The 16377-nt window shown below is 41.5% G+C and overlaps 2 protein-coding genes across 9 annotated transcripts in view; one reads left to right on the forward strand and one right to left on the reverse strand.

Annotated features, from left to right (window-relative positions):
- Window positions 1-1344, reverse strand: part of MPC2 (mitochondrial pyruvate carrier 2) — a 28775-nt gene extending 27431 nt beyond the window's left edge. Inside the window, exon 1 of the mRNA XM_041752298.1 lies at window positions 1086-1344. Coding sequence (XP_041608232.1) covers window positions 1086-1194 — 109 coding nt within the window. The 5' untranslated portion in view covers window positions 1195-1344. The remainder of the gene's footprint in view (window positions 1-1085) is intronic.
- A 638-nt stretch (window positions 1345-1982) lies between these two features.
- DCAF6 (DDB1 and CUL4 associated factor 6) overlaps window positions 1983-16377 on the forward strand; it is a 139447-nt gene continuing 125052 nt past the window's right edge. For 3 of the 8 annotated variants that reach the window (XM_041752171.1, XM_041752201.1, XM_041752207.1), the window contains exons 1-2: window positions 1983-2355; window positions 15586-15647. In XM_041752171.1, the coding sequence (XP_041608105.1) occupies window positions 2259-2355; window positions 15586-15647 (159 nt within the window). In that variant the 5' untranslated portion in view covers window positions 1983-2258. The remainder of the gene's footprint in view (window positions 2356-15585; window positions 15648-16377) is intronic. The other 5 variants (XM_041752190.1, XM_041752182.1, XM_041752225.1 and 2 more) reach the window with 2 other exon arrangements.

Here is a 16377-nt window from a genome sequence, read left to right on the forward strand (position 1 = left end):
ACTGGAAATCAGAGTCAGGAACCATCTCAGACTCCAGAGAGCTCCTTCCTAGTCAAACGTGTGGAGAAAAGACAACTTTCCTAACGATGCCAACTGCGGAGGAAGGAAAAAAGGGTCACTTCTGGGGTGCACTTCAATCTTTCAATTTGTAACATATTTTCTCATTCACTAAATTTTAAGCTTGAAATAGACCTCAGTACCTGGGGTTTTAGTTACCAGCCAAGTAATATTACCGCCCGTTTTATAGAAGAGGTAACAAAACTCTAGGTCTTGAAGAGTTGGAAGGATTGGGATCTTCCAGTCTCTTATACAACTATTTTTTTTTTCAGCCACAAGAACAGTGTTTTCCAGCAGGACAAGTGACAGCTAACACTTGTTAGGCATTTATGAAGACTCAAACGCATGTTATCTTTAATTCTCACACTGAGCAGATTTTACAGGGACTAAACTATCTAGGATTTCGCCCAAGGTCACAGCTACATAGTAAGAGGCACAACAGAATTAAATCCGGGTCTGCCCACATGAAAAAGTCTAGGGAGAATCAGTCAGAAAGGACAGCCTTCAACAAACTGGATCTATGGGACTAGTATGACACTGACTCGGAAACCCGGGTAACGCTTCTGCAGGCCTCGGCCAGCTGGAGCTGAGGGAAGTGTGACCTTTACTCCAAACCGGTGCGACAAGATCCGCGTGGATCAATATACACCAGTACTCGTGGAGGATAAGGGGAGAGAATGAGAATCTCGTGGGGGCCCAGGCCGATCTGTGGCCGCGGGAAGCGAGAAGGCTCAAACCCAGAGGCCCGGGCCGGGGTGTGGGCCGGGGTGTGGGTCGTGCCTAAGGGATGGGGTGCAGCAAAGGTCGCGAAGGGCACAGAATCGATAATCTCAGGTTTAACGAGAGATGTTGGGGGAGATAAAGTGAAAAGCAGGGAGGACGGGAAAGTGAGACCGGGCTCGCATGAAGGGAAGTAGTTGGGGCTGCGGGCGATGCCTCCAGCGGCGGAGTTGCCCGTGGCCGCTAAAGGTCTATTTCCGACGGGGAGGGAGTGAAGGTCTCGCTGAGAGCTATTCCGGGGCTGTTACCTGCCGGGTGGTTGTACAGCGGCCTCAATTTCTCCGGCAGCAGGAGCTCCACTTTATCCAGGACCCGATGGTAGGTGGCCCGAAGGCCCCGGACGCCAGCGGCTGACATCTCTGCGGACGAGTGGTCGTGGGCGGTCGAGAGGGAGAGCGGCCGCGTGCTGCTCCCTGGATGACAACGAAGGGCACTCCTCACTTTCTCCTGCCACAGCGCCTAGCGTCCTCCTCTCTCCGAGGTTGCCCTTCCCGCGGCTCAGGCTGCCCCCTGCGAACCACAGGGGTGGCGAGAACCCAGGAAAGCCCTGAAGGGGCGGAGATACAGCGACGGCCCGCCCCGGGCCCGCCTCCTTCACTCCCGCAGCCCAGGAGGAGGAGGAGTCATGGCAACAGGTGCCTGGAGGACTGCCTCTCCACGCCAACCCGGCGCCCCGGCGGCAGCGCGCCTGCGCAAGCACGGCCGCCCCACGGTGATTGGCCCGCCTCGTGGTGCGGGCGGGGTCCAGCGCGAACCTCCAATTTCTCCTTCCTGCCCTCGAGGCCATGTTGGAGAAGGGAAAGTGAAGCTGCACGGGCTCTATCCCCCTCCGCTTTAAGAGGGCCCGTAGTTAAAATGGGCTTTCCGGGCCTTCAGTGCCCCAACTAAAGATGACGCCGCACAACGCTCTTGCTTCCTTTAGAATGAGCCTTGTGACTGAGAGACTTCACATCTCAGCTCCTTCTCTCTCTAGTCCTCACTTATCGGTAGAGAATCAAGGAGTTAGCTACAGAACCCACTTTCCTAGGGTGAGGGCAGCCGTGGCGCAGACGGGCGTCAGTCCCGGGGGTGGTCGTCATCTCGCGAGAAGCGCTTGGAAGGGAGGGTGTCGAGAACGAGGAGAGGGAGGAGTCGCGGCCGCCTCCGCCTCCTCCTCCTGTAGGAGGGGGGCCGAGGGAGGGGACTGTTGCTGATCTCTGGATGTTCTGGGTAGTCTGAGAAGGAGAGTATGAGGCGAGCTCCGGCCCGGGCGCGGCCGGGCTTCGGGGGCGAGGGCGCCGCCGCCATCTAACTCGCAGCGCCCGCGAGGCCCGGCGCGCGGATGGTGCCGGTGCGGCTCGGGTGTTGATCCGCGGTGTCCCCTCCCCCTTCTCCCCTCCCCCACGCGGTGGTCTCCCCTTCTACCCCGGCCCGGCAGAGCCATGTCTCGGGGTGGCTCCTGCCCACACCTGTTGTGGGACGTGAGGAAAAGGTCCCTCGGGCTGGAGGACCCGTCCCGGCTGCGGAGCCGCTACCTGGGTGAGCGGGGGCCCGGGGGCGGAGGCGCTGAGGTCGCCGCCCAGAGGTGGGGGAGGGGGCCGCGCCGCGGGGGCTGTTGGTGGGGAAGCGCCTCGGCGGGGGCGCCCGGGAGACCCCGGGGTGCTGGGTGGACGTTGGCTGGCGCCCCCGGTGCGGGTGTCCTCCCACGGCCAAGCCCCCCGTGCGTGCTGCCGGCCGCCGCCCTTGCTGGGCTTCCCTCAGGGGGCCGGGTGGGCGGCAGACGCTACTGGCCGGGAAAGGTGTTGGGGGCGCGTGTGGAGTGGGGTTCGGGAGAAGACTTGCCGAACCTCCCGGAGCTGCTTCGTTTGGAGCCAAAGTTGGCGCTTGTGCTCCCCTCCAGCGCTCTCCCCGCTCCGCCGAAGGACTAAGTTTTTGTCGACAGCACTCCCCTCCCCTCAGTCTTCGGGGGGCTGGGGTGTCGGCCGCGGCGCGGTGACCACCTCGAGGGACTTGGTGCACCACACGGACTCGGCGTAAACTGTGGTGCGGCGCCCAGCCAAAGCCTAAAAGTGATAGCCGAGCTCTCCCCACCCCCGCGCGCTTCCCCGGTTCCCCTGTGCTCTTCAGTTCGTTTTGACCGCTTTCAGGAGGTGTAGGGTTTCATGTTCCTCTTCCCACCCCTGTAAAACACACTTGGCATTTACGGTTTCTTAGTTAAGCTTTCTAAAAACAACCTTCAATACTTCAGGGAACAGTATTCCACTTTTTTTTTTTTTCCCCCCGTTTTGGGTAAATTGGTTATATGAGGATTCTGGGTCAAGCTGAGCTAGCTCAAACAGTCCAGGATCTTGAAAGTGGACGTTTTGAGTTAAGGTTTCTTCCTCTGCCGTCTCTTCAGCGCCACTTTGTTCTTTTTTATTTGTAGGTAAGACATTTAAAACGTTTTTCTTTCCAGTTTTGTCACTTTTTGCTAGGGAAGTACTGTTGATGACACTTGGTTTTTGCCTTCGAGTCGGTAGAAGAAAATGAAATCTCCTTACACCTAACGGTTCTGGTTTGTAAATGATTTGAGAGAACTGAGCAAGCATTTTTTTTTCTTATTCTTGTTTTTTAGTGTCTCAAGTGACATATGAATACATTCTCGTTGTACAGACATAATAAAAATGAAGCAGAAATCCCTGTGATTCCCTCCCATTCCAGTTTTACTCACACACTTTTAGAGGTAACTGTTCTCTGTTTCCTGAATATTTTTCCAGACCTTTATCTTTCCATTTTTACAAGCACATATGTACATACAGAAATGCCAAAGTTCTGTGTGCATTTGTGTGTCTGTGAAACTTGTATATATGGTGTCCTTTTGTAAACTTTGTTTTACAACTTACTTCTACATTAGGTCTTAGAGATCTGAGATCTTTCCAGGCAGTAAAAATAGACCTATTCAGTCTTTTAAACTACCACATAATGTTTAACTGTATGACGGTACAGTAGTAGACTCAAAAATTTCCTCTGGAAATAGATTTCGTTGTTACTGAGGCATTGCACTGAACATCCTTATACATGCTTGTGCATTTGTTCTAGGATAAGTAACCTAGAGTGGTGATTAGTTGTCTTAAAATTAAACATTAGGGGATCCCTGGGTGGCGCAGCGGTTTGGCGCCTGCATTTGGCCTGGGGCGCGGTCCTGGAGACTCGGGATCGAGTCCCACGTCGGGTTCCGGTGCATGGGGCCTGCTTCTCCCTCTGCCTGTGTCTCTGCCCCCCCCCCCCCCCCCCCCCCCGCTCTCTCTCTCTCTCTGTGCGACTATCATAAAAAAAAAAATTAAACATTAGTAGAGAGCGATTTTTTATTTTTTTTTTTATTTTTTTTTTGAGAGCGATTTTTTAAATCATTAACCTAAAAACGATGTGCAGTATTTCTCTTAATTTTTTTTTAAGTTTATTTATTTATTCACCATAGAGAGAGAGAGGCAGAGACACAGGCAGAGGGAGAAGCAGGCTCCATACAGGGAGCCTGACATGGGACTCCATCCCTGGTCTCCAGGATCACGCCTTGGGCGGAAGGCAGGTGCTCAAACCACTGAGCCATCCAGGCTGCCCCTCTCTTAATTTTTTTTGAAAAAGAACTTAATTTTAGTTTAATAAGATGAACCTTTTTTTTTTTTTAAGGTTTTATTTATTTATTCATGAGAGACGGAGAGAGAGGCAGAGACACAGGCAGAGGGTGAAGGAGGCTCTATGCAGGGAGCCAGATACGGGACTCATCCTGGGACTTGATCCTGGGACTCTGGGATCATACCCGGAGCCAAAGGCAGACACCCAAACGCTGAGCCACCCTCAGCTCACGCCTGAGCAGGCGTCCCAAACGAATTTTAATACTGTGTGTTCTGCATGAGTAAATTTGTTTGGTCCTGTATTAGTTGGACTGTTTAAGTACTGATTTAGATAAGTTTATATATTAATGTTTTTTTCTGGTTCATTTAGTTCAGCTGTATCTATGACAGTTAAAATATGAAACTCTACATTTCCTTTTTTTCCCTTCCTCCTTTAAGTGTGACGTTTGCATTGGGTAGAGGGAAATTGAAGAGCAAGAGTTCCCTGACATCAGTAGAAAGTCTGAATTACAGATTTTCAGATATCAGCGTGCATGTGTGTGTGTGTATGAGGTTTCTTAATGTTTTAAGTGTGTGTTAATAATATATTCTTTATAGTGTATTCTCAAAACAGCATCCTTTAAAAGTGGTTTTCTAAGTACTTGAAAATAGCTTGTGAAGTAATTTCCTGACCTTAGTAGACCTTCTTTACACCGTTATTTTATCTAACTCTCCCACACCCCTGTGCTAATCTTGGTTTAGCATTCAGAAAATAGTAAAATCCGCATTAGTAGTACCTGAATCAATGAGTTTTTAAAAACTAGTATTTTAGAAAGTAGATTCCTTTTTTATTTTGAGACTTCAAACATTTTGGTTGTTTACAGTATTGTAGGTTATTTTTTCAATTTATTCCCATTATTTGCATTTTTAATAATGAATTACTGCTAAATAATTCACAGATAAAATTGACAGATTTTTCTTGTAACGTTTACATTTCAAATTATTTCATTATAGCATGTGTCTTTCTAATAGTGGTATTCAAGCTTTGCAGGTGATTTCAAATTTGATTAATTACTACTTTTCCTCCTATCAAAGAAAACTAGAGTTCATAAAACATCTTGTTATGTTGTGGGAATGAAGATAAATATTTTTTCATAAGTTATTTAGAAGAAAACGATATATATGTTCACTTACAACTGCCAAATTCACAAGAGTCACCTGAACTAACAGATTATTGTTTGGTTTACCATGGATTCAGAAGCTAGGCCAGCTATTGTAATCTTTATGAGCTTGATCTAAATTTCAGTGTAGGATTTATCTTTTTATTTTTTAAGATTTTATTTATTTATGAGAGACATTGAGAGAGAGAGAGAGAGAGAGGCAGAGAAACAGGCAGAGAGAAAAGCAGGCTCCATGCAGGGATCCCAATGCGGGACTCAGTCCTGGGACTCCAGGATCACGCCCTGAGCCAAAGGCAGTCGCTCAACCCTTGAGCCACTCAGGCTTCCTGGATTTGTCTTTTTATTATCTATCTGTCTATCATCTATCTATCTATCTATCTATCTATCTATCTATCTATCTATCATCTATCTATTAAAGATTTTATTTATTTATTCATGAGAGACACACAGAGAGAGAGAGAGAGAGGCAGACACACAGGCAGGCAGAGGGAGAAGCAGGCTCCTTGCAGGGAGCCTGATGTGGGACTCATCCTGGGTCTCCAGACCACGCCCTGGCCGAAGGTGGTGCTAAACCACTGAGCCACCCAGGCTGCCCACACACACAGCTTTATAAAGATAAACATTGCTTATAAAATACACTGGTTTCTGTACGTTTCCTCTTTCTATTCATATTCCTCTCATTTTAAAGACTTGCCCACAACTTGAATTTATACTTTCTAACCCTTCTATATGTAAGGACACTAACTGACAAAAGAGTAAAGGAACTTTTCTAGGGAGTTGCCATAATATATAGTATGTTTAATATAAAATGCTTAAACTATGATCAGGGAGTGTCCTGGTCAGCTTGGGCTGCTGTAACAAAATAACATAAAATGGGTAGCTTATAAACAAACAAAATTTATTCTCTCAGTTTTGGAGGCTGGAAGACTGGGAGTAGGGTGCTCACATCAGGATCTTGGTCTTGTGAGGAGGGCCAGCTTCCTGGTTCATAGCCTTTTCACTGTAACCACACAGGGCAGAAAGAGGGTGATAACTCTCTGTGGTCTCTTTTATAAGGGCACTAATCCTAACCTAATCACATCTCTAAGATCCCACCTTCTTGAAGGTTAGGATTTCAACATAGGGATTTTTGAAGGGACACAACCATTCAGACTATAGCAGGTAGCCAATGATAGCTTTATATTGGGATTAGGAAGTCTTTGTCGTTTGAATGTCATTGGAGCCAATATGTATTGAAATGGATAATTTTGCATTTGGATTATTCTTTTTAAATATTTATTTATTTTAGAGAATGTGCACAGGGGAGGGGAAGAGAGAGAGAATCTCAGACTCTGTGCTGATCATGGAGTCCAACACAGGGCTTGATCCCATGACCTTGAGCCGAAATCAAGAGTTGGATGCCTAAGTTGCTTAGCTACCCAGGCGCCCCTACTTTTAGATTATTCTTTAACATATCCTGACTACATCTACATTATGTAGTTCTTCATGTGTTGCTAAGTTACAATATATTATATGAGAGTCTGTAAATTCTGATTTATGCTTCCTTGTTAGCTACTGGGGAAAAGTTGGTGGAATATTTGTATTTTGTTTCTTTAGTCTTGAAATCTCAAAGTTGAAAGATGTCTGATTTTAGTAGTGAGCAATGACTGTCAAATATGAAAAATACATGTAATAGAATAAGCTGAATAATTCCTGAAGATAAGACCACCAAAGACATCAATCATAGCAACTGCAGGAGGAAAATAGCTCTATGGTGGATTTCATTTCTTCCTTGTATAGGATGAAAGTGCTTAGAAGGGATAGGAGCTACTGGTAACATAGAATTTATATTACAGGGGTGTTTTAGGTCAGTATTTCTAGAATGTTTGGCCATGATCCACAGTAAAAATACATTTATATGGCAACTTGTGATACACACCTACAACTAAAATAAAAGATTTTTCGGGGGATCCCTGGGTGGCGCAGCGGTTTGGCGCCTGCCTTTGGCCCAGGGCGCGATCCTGGAGACCCGGGATCGAATCCCACATCGGGCTCCCGGTGCATGGAGCCTGCTTCTCCCTCTGCCTGTGTCTCTGCCTCTCTCTCTCTCTCTGTAACTATCATAAATTAAAAAAAGAAAAAAAAAAAAAAGATTTTTCGAGGTGATGGTGTTACTACTTTCTGTTATGTATCATGTTAAAAATGGGGGTGTTGACCCAGTAGATTATTTAATGCATCTTGGCTTGAGGTTTGCAAAACTATACTAATGGTTTGTATTTTTAATAATTATAATAGAATGTTATTAACTTCAACAGTTAATAGGTTGGGTAGGTTTACCAAGTACTTGCAGCAGATTAAAAAAAATTTAAAACACTACTGGTGGAATGTCTGCATGGTTCAGTGGTTAAGCGTCTGCCTTTGGCTCAGGGTGTGATCCCAAGGTCCTGGGACCAAGTGCCGAATGGGGCTGCCTAAGAGGAGCCTGCTTTTCCCTCTGCCTATGTCTCTGCCTCTCTGTGTCTTTCATGAATAGAAAAAATCTTAAAAAACAAAAACCAAAAAACAACAAACAACATTGTAGGCTAATAAAGAAAATATAAATAATGAAATCTTATTTACCCTCGGGAAAAGTAACTAGAATAGGACCCTTTTCAATTCTTATTTCTTCGTAATACCTGCAATGGGATTGCTATGTTGTATAAGTGTATTTAACTTTATAAGAAATTGCTAGACTGTTTTTCAAAATAGTTTTGCCATACTGTGTTCCCACAGCACTTGGTATTGAGTCTTCCTAATTTTAGCATTTCTAGGTATGTGGGTATAATAATATTATTATTATTATTTACATTTGATTTATTCCTAATGATTAGTGATGTTGAATATCTTTTCATGGCTTATTTGCCATCTGTATATTTGGTTAAGTGTTCAGATGTACCTTCTTAATATTGTAAGAATTCTTTATATATTCTTGATACAAGCTCTTAATCGAATACACATTTTGCAAATATTTTTCTCCCAGTTTTTTTTTTTTTTTTAATTTATTTATTCATGAGAGACACAGAGGCAGAGACCTAGGCAGAGGGAGAAACAGGCTTCCTGCAGGGAGCCTGATGCAGGACTCAATCCTGATCCCAGGACCCTGGGATCATGACCTGAGCCAAAGGCAGATGCGCAATCACTGAGCCACCCAGGTGCCCCGTCTTGTCTTTTCTTAACAGCGTCTTTTAGTTTATGCTTTTTCTGTCTATTTAGGAATCTTTACCTAATCCAAAGTCACAAAGATTTATACTGTTTTTTTTTTTTCCCCTAGAAGTTTTCTATTTTCAATTCTTACATTTAGGTCTATGAACAATTTTGAGTTAATTTTCATATGTGCTGTGAGGTAAGGGTCTTTTAATTTCTTTGCATATGAATGTGCAGTTGTTCCAGCATCATCTGTGAAAAAAACGATCTTGTCCCCTTTGTTGAAAATTAATTTGCCATGTATGTAAGTTTATATCTCTACCATGTTCCATTGAGGTAGGCGTCTGTCTTTATGCTAGTTTTTCATGTCTTTATGGTGAATATTGAAATCAGCTAGTGCAATATTTTGAACATAGTTCTATTTGTTCAAAATTATTTTGGCTATTCTGGGTTCTTTTCATTTCCATGTAAATTTTTTTTGTTTTGTTTTAAATAAACTCCACCTCCATTGTGAGGCTTGAACTCTTGACCCAAAGATCAAGAGTTACATGTTCTATTGACTAAGCCAGCTAGGCATCTCTCATTCCCATATAAATTTTAGAATCAGTTTGTCAATTTCAGCAAAAAATACTATTGGGGTTTTGATTGATACTGTGTTGAATCTATATGTTATTTCAGAGAATTACAGTCTTTACAATATTGAACATTCAACACATGGTCATTTTTGTCTTCAATTATTTATGTATTCTTTCATTTCTCTAATGTTTTCTGTTTCTCAGTGTACAGTCTTACTCATATTTTGTTATATTTATCCTTGTACCATAATATTTTAAATACTATTTTAGATAGTATTGTTTTTTAATTTCAGTATCCAGTTCATTTTGGGTGTATTGAAATATAGTTGATTTTTTTTATTAGCCTTATATCCTGCAACTTTACTAAACCTACTCATTTCTTCTTCTTTCTCTTCCTCTTCTTCTTGTAATGTCTACCCCTAACATGAAGCTTGAACTCATGACCCAGAGATCAGGAGTTGCATGCTCTACCAACTGAGCCAGCCACACACCCCAGTTACGTCTTACAACTTTTTTTTTTTTTTTTTTTTTTTTTTTGCAGATTTAGGGGATTTTTATGTAGATGATACCACTGCATTTTAAAATAGTTTTGCTTCTTCCTTTTTTACCTGTATTTTATTTTTCTTCTTTTTCCCTTTTTCATGCTTAATTGCACTGTCCAGTATTGCCCCAGAATCTTGAGTGGAAGTACTGAGAGTGGGCATCCTTACCTCATTCCTCATCTTCGAAAACATTTGTTTTCACTATTAAATATCTTGTTAATGATGTGTTTTTTGTAGACACCCTTTGAAGAAATCTCCTTTCTTAGATTGCCGAGAATGGTTGTCATGACTAGCTGCTGAATTTTGTCAGAGTTTTTTTCCTGCATCTATTAAGTTGATTATATGATTTCTCTTTCATCAATTCTGTTAATTTGGCATATTAGTGTATTGAATTTTTTTTTAAGATTTTATTTATTTATTCATGAGAGACACAGAGAGAGGCAGAGACACAGGCAGAGGGAGAAGCAGGCTCCATGCAGGGAACCTGATGTGGGACTCCATCCTGGGTCTCCAGGATCACACTCTGGGCTGAAGGCGGTGCTAAACCTCTGAGCCACCGGGGCTGTGGAGCTCCAACCTTCTGATGGTGAAAGTCAATATGGCTGTTACTTTACTTCCAACCACCAGTCTTGTGTAAAGACTTCTTTCTAAGAAGTATACAGGAAAGGAATTCTGGGAATATGGTTCAGTGTGAGTTGACACATTTCAATGCCAACACACAATGTTAATTATTTTTCAGATGGGAGGAGTTTCCTGCCTTTCTCTCAAGGATAGGCAATGTGGGCAATATATGCTTTTATCTCTTTCTTGGGGTAGTTGCCGTTGCCTGAAATGAGAGTGAAAGTTTCCTGCCTCAGAGATAGGAGGCATTTGCTGAGGCCATTTCTGTCTGGAGTTTCCCCAGTGACTTTAGCTTCCCCTGAGAGAAGGGCCTGAAAAGTGAGTGGAGTTTCATTCCTGTGTCCTACCAAACTGGGACTCTTTCTTGTCTTCTGCCCTATTTTCCATGTTTCTTGTGAGCTCTTGATAGAAGCTAATGGAAAAGAGCTGGTGGCTGAATGAAGGACTCTGCCTGTCTATAATCTCAGAGATTCTCAAATATCTCGCTAGCCCATAATTGGCCTTCAAGCATTCGGTTTGAATTTCACTGTTTTCTTCTTACACACTTTAATGGTAGCCCCCTTGTCTTGTGCTTTGTCAAAGATGAAACAGTTCTGTGTTCTGTCTCATCTCAAAGGTAGTTTTGTCACCCTTTGATTTTCAGTATTCCTGGTTAGCTGTTACGGTGCAGTAGTAGCCAAAGAGGAAGATTATTTTAAGGAGATAGCAGTTAGCTGTAACAAATTAAGACTGAGGTCATGAAAAATGTGTCTTGAAAGGGCCCACTGATTTATCAATAACCTATGATTTCTAAGAATAAAGCCTGGGGAGAGGAGGGAGCCACAGGGACAATGCAGGGCAGGGGAAAGACCTGACAGTGAGCTCAGGAAGGCAGTATGTGGAGATGACTGGGAAGGTTGGCATAAAGACAAAGAGCTCAAAGGACAATAGAGTAAAGTAAAAAATTTTGTGTAAGTGCTTTTCTAGCTCTTTCTCTCACTATCACCAGCCTTACTCTTTTTCCTTAACTGAACTTACCTCAACTCCTAAATGAGGTCGTTTACGAAAAAAAAAAAAACATTCCTCTCTTTTCAGGCAGTATTAACTTAGAACAATACCACCTGTACATAGGGAGAAAACTTAAGTTTAGAGCTTATCAGGCACATCTATAAGTTTTGAGTATGGTGATTAATTTACTCCTGACAATCTGTTCCTATCAAATGTAAAACTTACAGAAATGTAAACAAAGGCTCTGAGAGGTTATATTTTGCCCAGCTTATGCATAGTATGTTCTAAGTTGGGCATTTGAACCTGGTTTAACACTTCTTAGCTCAGATATCTCAGAGTGTAATAAGGGAGGTAGGTGTGTGAATAAATAAGTTACAAAGCTGTTTAATAAGTTATACAGCCATTAAAAATGAACAGTAGCTCTATACTGTCATTGAAAGATGTTCACTCTGTATTATTGAGGGAAAGCATTATAGAACAGAATGAATGTTATGATCCCATTTACTTATTCACTGATTCAGCAAATGTATATCAAATGCCTATTTTGTCCGAGGTACCGTTCTAAGTAAGCATTTAGGATGCTTGGGTGAACAAGAGTGTTTCCCTTTTATTGAGCTTGTAGTCTATTAAGATAGAATGTCAAAGCAGTGATGGAGTTCTGAGAGACAGCATGAGTTGTAGGAAAGACTTGAGTAGGAAACCACAGGGATAGGTAAATTCACCTGTAATAATTGTGTAATTGTTATGAGACAGTTCTCCATGTCTCTTGCATTTGTGCACATTTGTGAGCTGAGGCACTGGCTGCTTTGTTCTGGACTATCTTTTCAGTGATAGATATATAGGAAATAACTTTGGAAGTTACAGTATCTCTCTGGAGCAGAGGGCAGATTTATTTATTGTCTAACAAAAGTAATGTCACTCTTTGGGCAGGTTTGCTTGATATTTTAAAAAATTTGGATTCCCTCACTTCAGGGTCCCCAGTTGTGATTCAAACCCACTGCATGTACAGTATTCACGTAGACTGCTCTGTATTTCCCTGTGGAAATTGGGGGACAAGGAACAAGTGTGAACCTGAGGCTTAACACTGCTTGAGTGAAAAAATCCTTTGCCTCTAACTCAGGAGACTTGTGTCTTCTGCAGGCATTCATGAGGTGGTATAGCAGGTACTTAGCTTATAAGTAGTCTAGACTTCTCAGTTTTTAATAACAGGTATGAGTTTATTTTTATTTTAACTTGAGGGGGCTCAGTTTTTTAAACTTACAGTTCGTTTTTTTCGTTTTTTAAATTTAGATTTAATTAACATATAGTGTGTTATTAGTTTCAGAGGTAAAGTTCAGTGATTCATCAGTCTTATATAACACACAGTGCATATTTTATCACGTGCCCTCCTTAATGCCCATCACCCAGTTATCCCATCCCCCCATCTCTGTCCCCTCCAGCTACCCTGTTTCCTATGATTAAGAGTCTTTTATGGTTTGTCTCCCTCTAATTTCTCTTGTTCTATTTTGTCCTCTCTTCCCCTATGCTCCTCTGTTTTGTTTCTTAAATTCTGCATATGTGTGAGATCGTATGATAATTACTTTTCTTTTATTGACTTACTTCATTTAGCATAATACCCTCTAGTTCCATCCACATTGTTGCAGATGGCAAGTAGCGCAATTGCTGGGTCATAGGGTAGCTCTATATTCAACTTTTGGAGGAAGCTCCATGCTGTTTCCCAGAGTGACTGCACCAGCTTGCATTCCCACTGACGGTATAAAGAGGGTTCCCCTTTCCCTGCATCCTCGCCAATATCTGTCATTTCCTGATTTGTTGATTTTAATACCAGTCTGACTGGTGTGAGGTGGTATCTCATTGTGGTTTTGATTTGTATTATTTCCCTGATGCTGAGTGATGTTGAGCATTTCTTCATTTGTCTGTTGGCCATTTGTATATGTTCTTTGGAGAAATGTCCATGTCTTCTGCCCATTTCTTGATTGGTTTATTTGTTCTTTGGGTGGTAAGTTTGATAAATTCTTTATAGATTTTGGACACTAGCCTTTTATCTGATAAGACATTTGCAGATATCTTCTCCCATTCTGTTGGTTGTCTTTTGGTTTTGTTGACCATTTCCTTTGTTGTGCAAAAGCTTTTTATCTTGTGAAGTCCCAATAGTTCATTTTTCCTTTGTTTCCCTTGCCTTTGGAGATGGGTCTAGCAGGAAGCTGGTGTGGCCAAGGTCACAGAGGTAGTGCTGTCTGTATTCTCTAGGATTTTGATGGGTTCTTATCTCATGTTTAGATCTTTCATCCATTTTGAGTTTATTTTTGTGTCTGGTGTGAGGAAATGGTCAAGTGTCATTCTTTTGCATGGGACTGTGCAGTGTTACCAACACCATTTGTTGAAGAGACTGTCTTTTTTCCATAAGATTAGTTGACCCTAGTAAACTTACAGTTCTTTATGGCGTCTGTCAGCTCCTATTTTTTGGTAGTGCATTTAATTACTAAAAGGGAAAAGGAGGTTTGTACTAGTTTGTTCTGGAAGCACATTTAGTGGGATGTGTGGACAACATAGTCATTTTGATCTCCAAAGTCACATACAGAAATATCATTCAGGAGCTGTTACATAACTGTAATGTCTCAGTGCATGTTTTTATGTGCAGGTTTCATGTGTAGGAGTTCTTGCTAGAAGAATTTACTTTGTCTTCTATTCTCATGTCCCACCACCATTTTCTTTAGACAGAGATGGCTAGAGCCCTGTTTTCAAACCTAGATTTTAAAAATTTTGGGAAAAATTTTTTTGGTGCTGCTGCTGCTTTTTTTTAGCACTTTAATGAATTTTAATTACCATCAAGTTGTTAATTTGAATACTGTTTCTTAACTCTTAATTATATAACTCAGTGGGATTGCCAAGCCTGCCTTTGGCCAAAGGAAGAAAATTTTTTTTTATTGTTTTCTGTTTACTAGTTAGCATTTTTTAAAACTGAAACTCAGATTTGAAAAGTTAATTATATAAAGTACAGCCAATTCATGAAAATACTTTACTAAATTTCTGTTGGTTGTTTTATTCCAATGTTTCAGAATCATACAGCATTCCCCCACACACAAAAAAGAAAATTCTTTAACCCACATGTTCATCCTTTACCTAGCCAGCTTACCAGTTATAAGCGAGGAGAGAGAAAGAAAACAATTTGGCTCCAAGAAGATCTTGATCTTTATGTTGAATGGCAAGAAAAAATAATAGAGAAATCTGTCCCTTGTGACAATATACAGAGAGCATATCAAATTTAATTTTATTTGAGAGCTCATCAGCCTGATTACTTAGCTAATTATTGTTCTTTGTCATATATTCAGCTTCTTTTCATTACAGCTTCTGAATAAACATGAAGCTTTTTGGTCCTTCTTTGGTAAAGATGATTCATTTTTTAAAGGGAAACATATTTCTCTTTTTCAAAGGGATTTGTTCTATTTTTGCAGTATTGTTCTACTATTGATGGACATCTAGGCTGATTTTATTTTATATTTTGCTGCCACATTTCATCATTGTAAGATGAACTTTAAAATATTTCAACATTTCTGAAATTGAGATGTGTTTAAAAATAGGTGGTATCTTACTAAATACTGTTTGCCAACCTATTTAAGATTCAAAACTCTGTCACCTACTTCCAGTCCTCTCTTACCTTCTCTCTGCTTTATTTTTCCATAGAATACTTTGACCAGGTGACACATTGTTTATAGTCTTTCATAAGTTCATTAGGGTGCAGGGATCTTTTTCTGTTTTATCTCACCACTGGACTCCTAGCTCCTAGAACACTGCCTAGAGTGGAGTGAGTACTCAGTATATTTGTTGAATGAATGGTTGAATTAAGGGAATATTTAAATGATTACTGTGGTCCAGACACTATTCTTGAATGACTTAACCTCTACAATAAACCACATGAGATAGGTAAGAACTACCTAATGAGGAAATGAGGGCTGAGAAGGAGGTTAAACTACTCAATAGCACTCAGTTTGTAAGTGGAAGAGTTGAAATTGGAGTTTCCTCATGCTGGATCCTGGACTCTTAACTTCATTGTTACACTTTTCTCAACAAAAATGACTTATGATTTATTTAGTTCTTTCTTTTTAAACAGGAAGAAGAGAATTTATCCAAAGACTGAAACTTGAAGCAACTCTGAATGTGCATGATGGCTGTGTAAGTAATCACTATGAAGGACTTTAATACTAAGTGCTCAAATATTTGATTAAATGCCCCATCCTCCCAGAAGAGATTATGACTAACTATAATAAAACGGGAGAATAAAGCTTTATGTTAAAACATAATGAAGTAAATTTTGAATTTAGAAAAGTATATGGGAGATTTTTTTAAGCACAGATGACTTTTCTAATATTATCAAAAGGCTTCTAAGAGGAAAAAAGACTTCTATCTCTTGTAGTCCACTGATACTTATTTTGTGAAGGTCACTAGTGATTACTTGTGATTACTTCTTAAGAAGTTTAGACATTAATTAAACATATGTTCTTTTTTTGAAAGACATATTTCTCTTGGTTTCTGCTGATACCACACTCTCTTGGTTCTCTTTGTATCTCATTGACTCACTGCATCTTCTTTGTCTTCTTAGCTGACTCCTCCTCTTCTTGACCTTTGATGTTGGATGTATCAAGACTTTGTCCTGGCTCCTCCCAGCCTCTTTTCTCTTCACTTTTCTAAGACATACTCTCCTGTCCCATTGCTAAAAAACTACAACCACTTCCATCTCTCCAATTCTTCCCAGAACTCTAGATTCATGTATCCGGCTCTCTACTTAACATTCCCTGTTGCATGTCTAATAGGCATTCCAAATTTAGCAGGGCCAAGATAGAATCCTTTTCCTTTTAATTTCTGTTATGAAAATTTTAGACATGCTTTTCATGTACTTATCAGG

This window comes from Vulpes lagopus, chromosome 1 (assembly GCF_018345385.1).
Source record: "Vulpes lagopus strain Blue_001 chromosome 1, ASM1834538v1, whole genome shotgun sequence".
NCBI classification, from domain to species: domain Eukaryota; kingdom Metazoa; phylum Chordata; class Mammalia; order Carnivora; family Canidae; genus Vulpes; species Vulpes lagopus.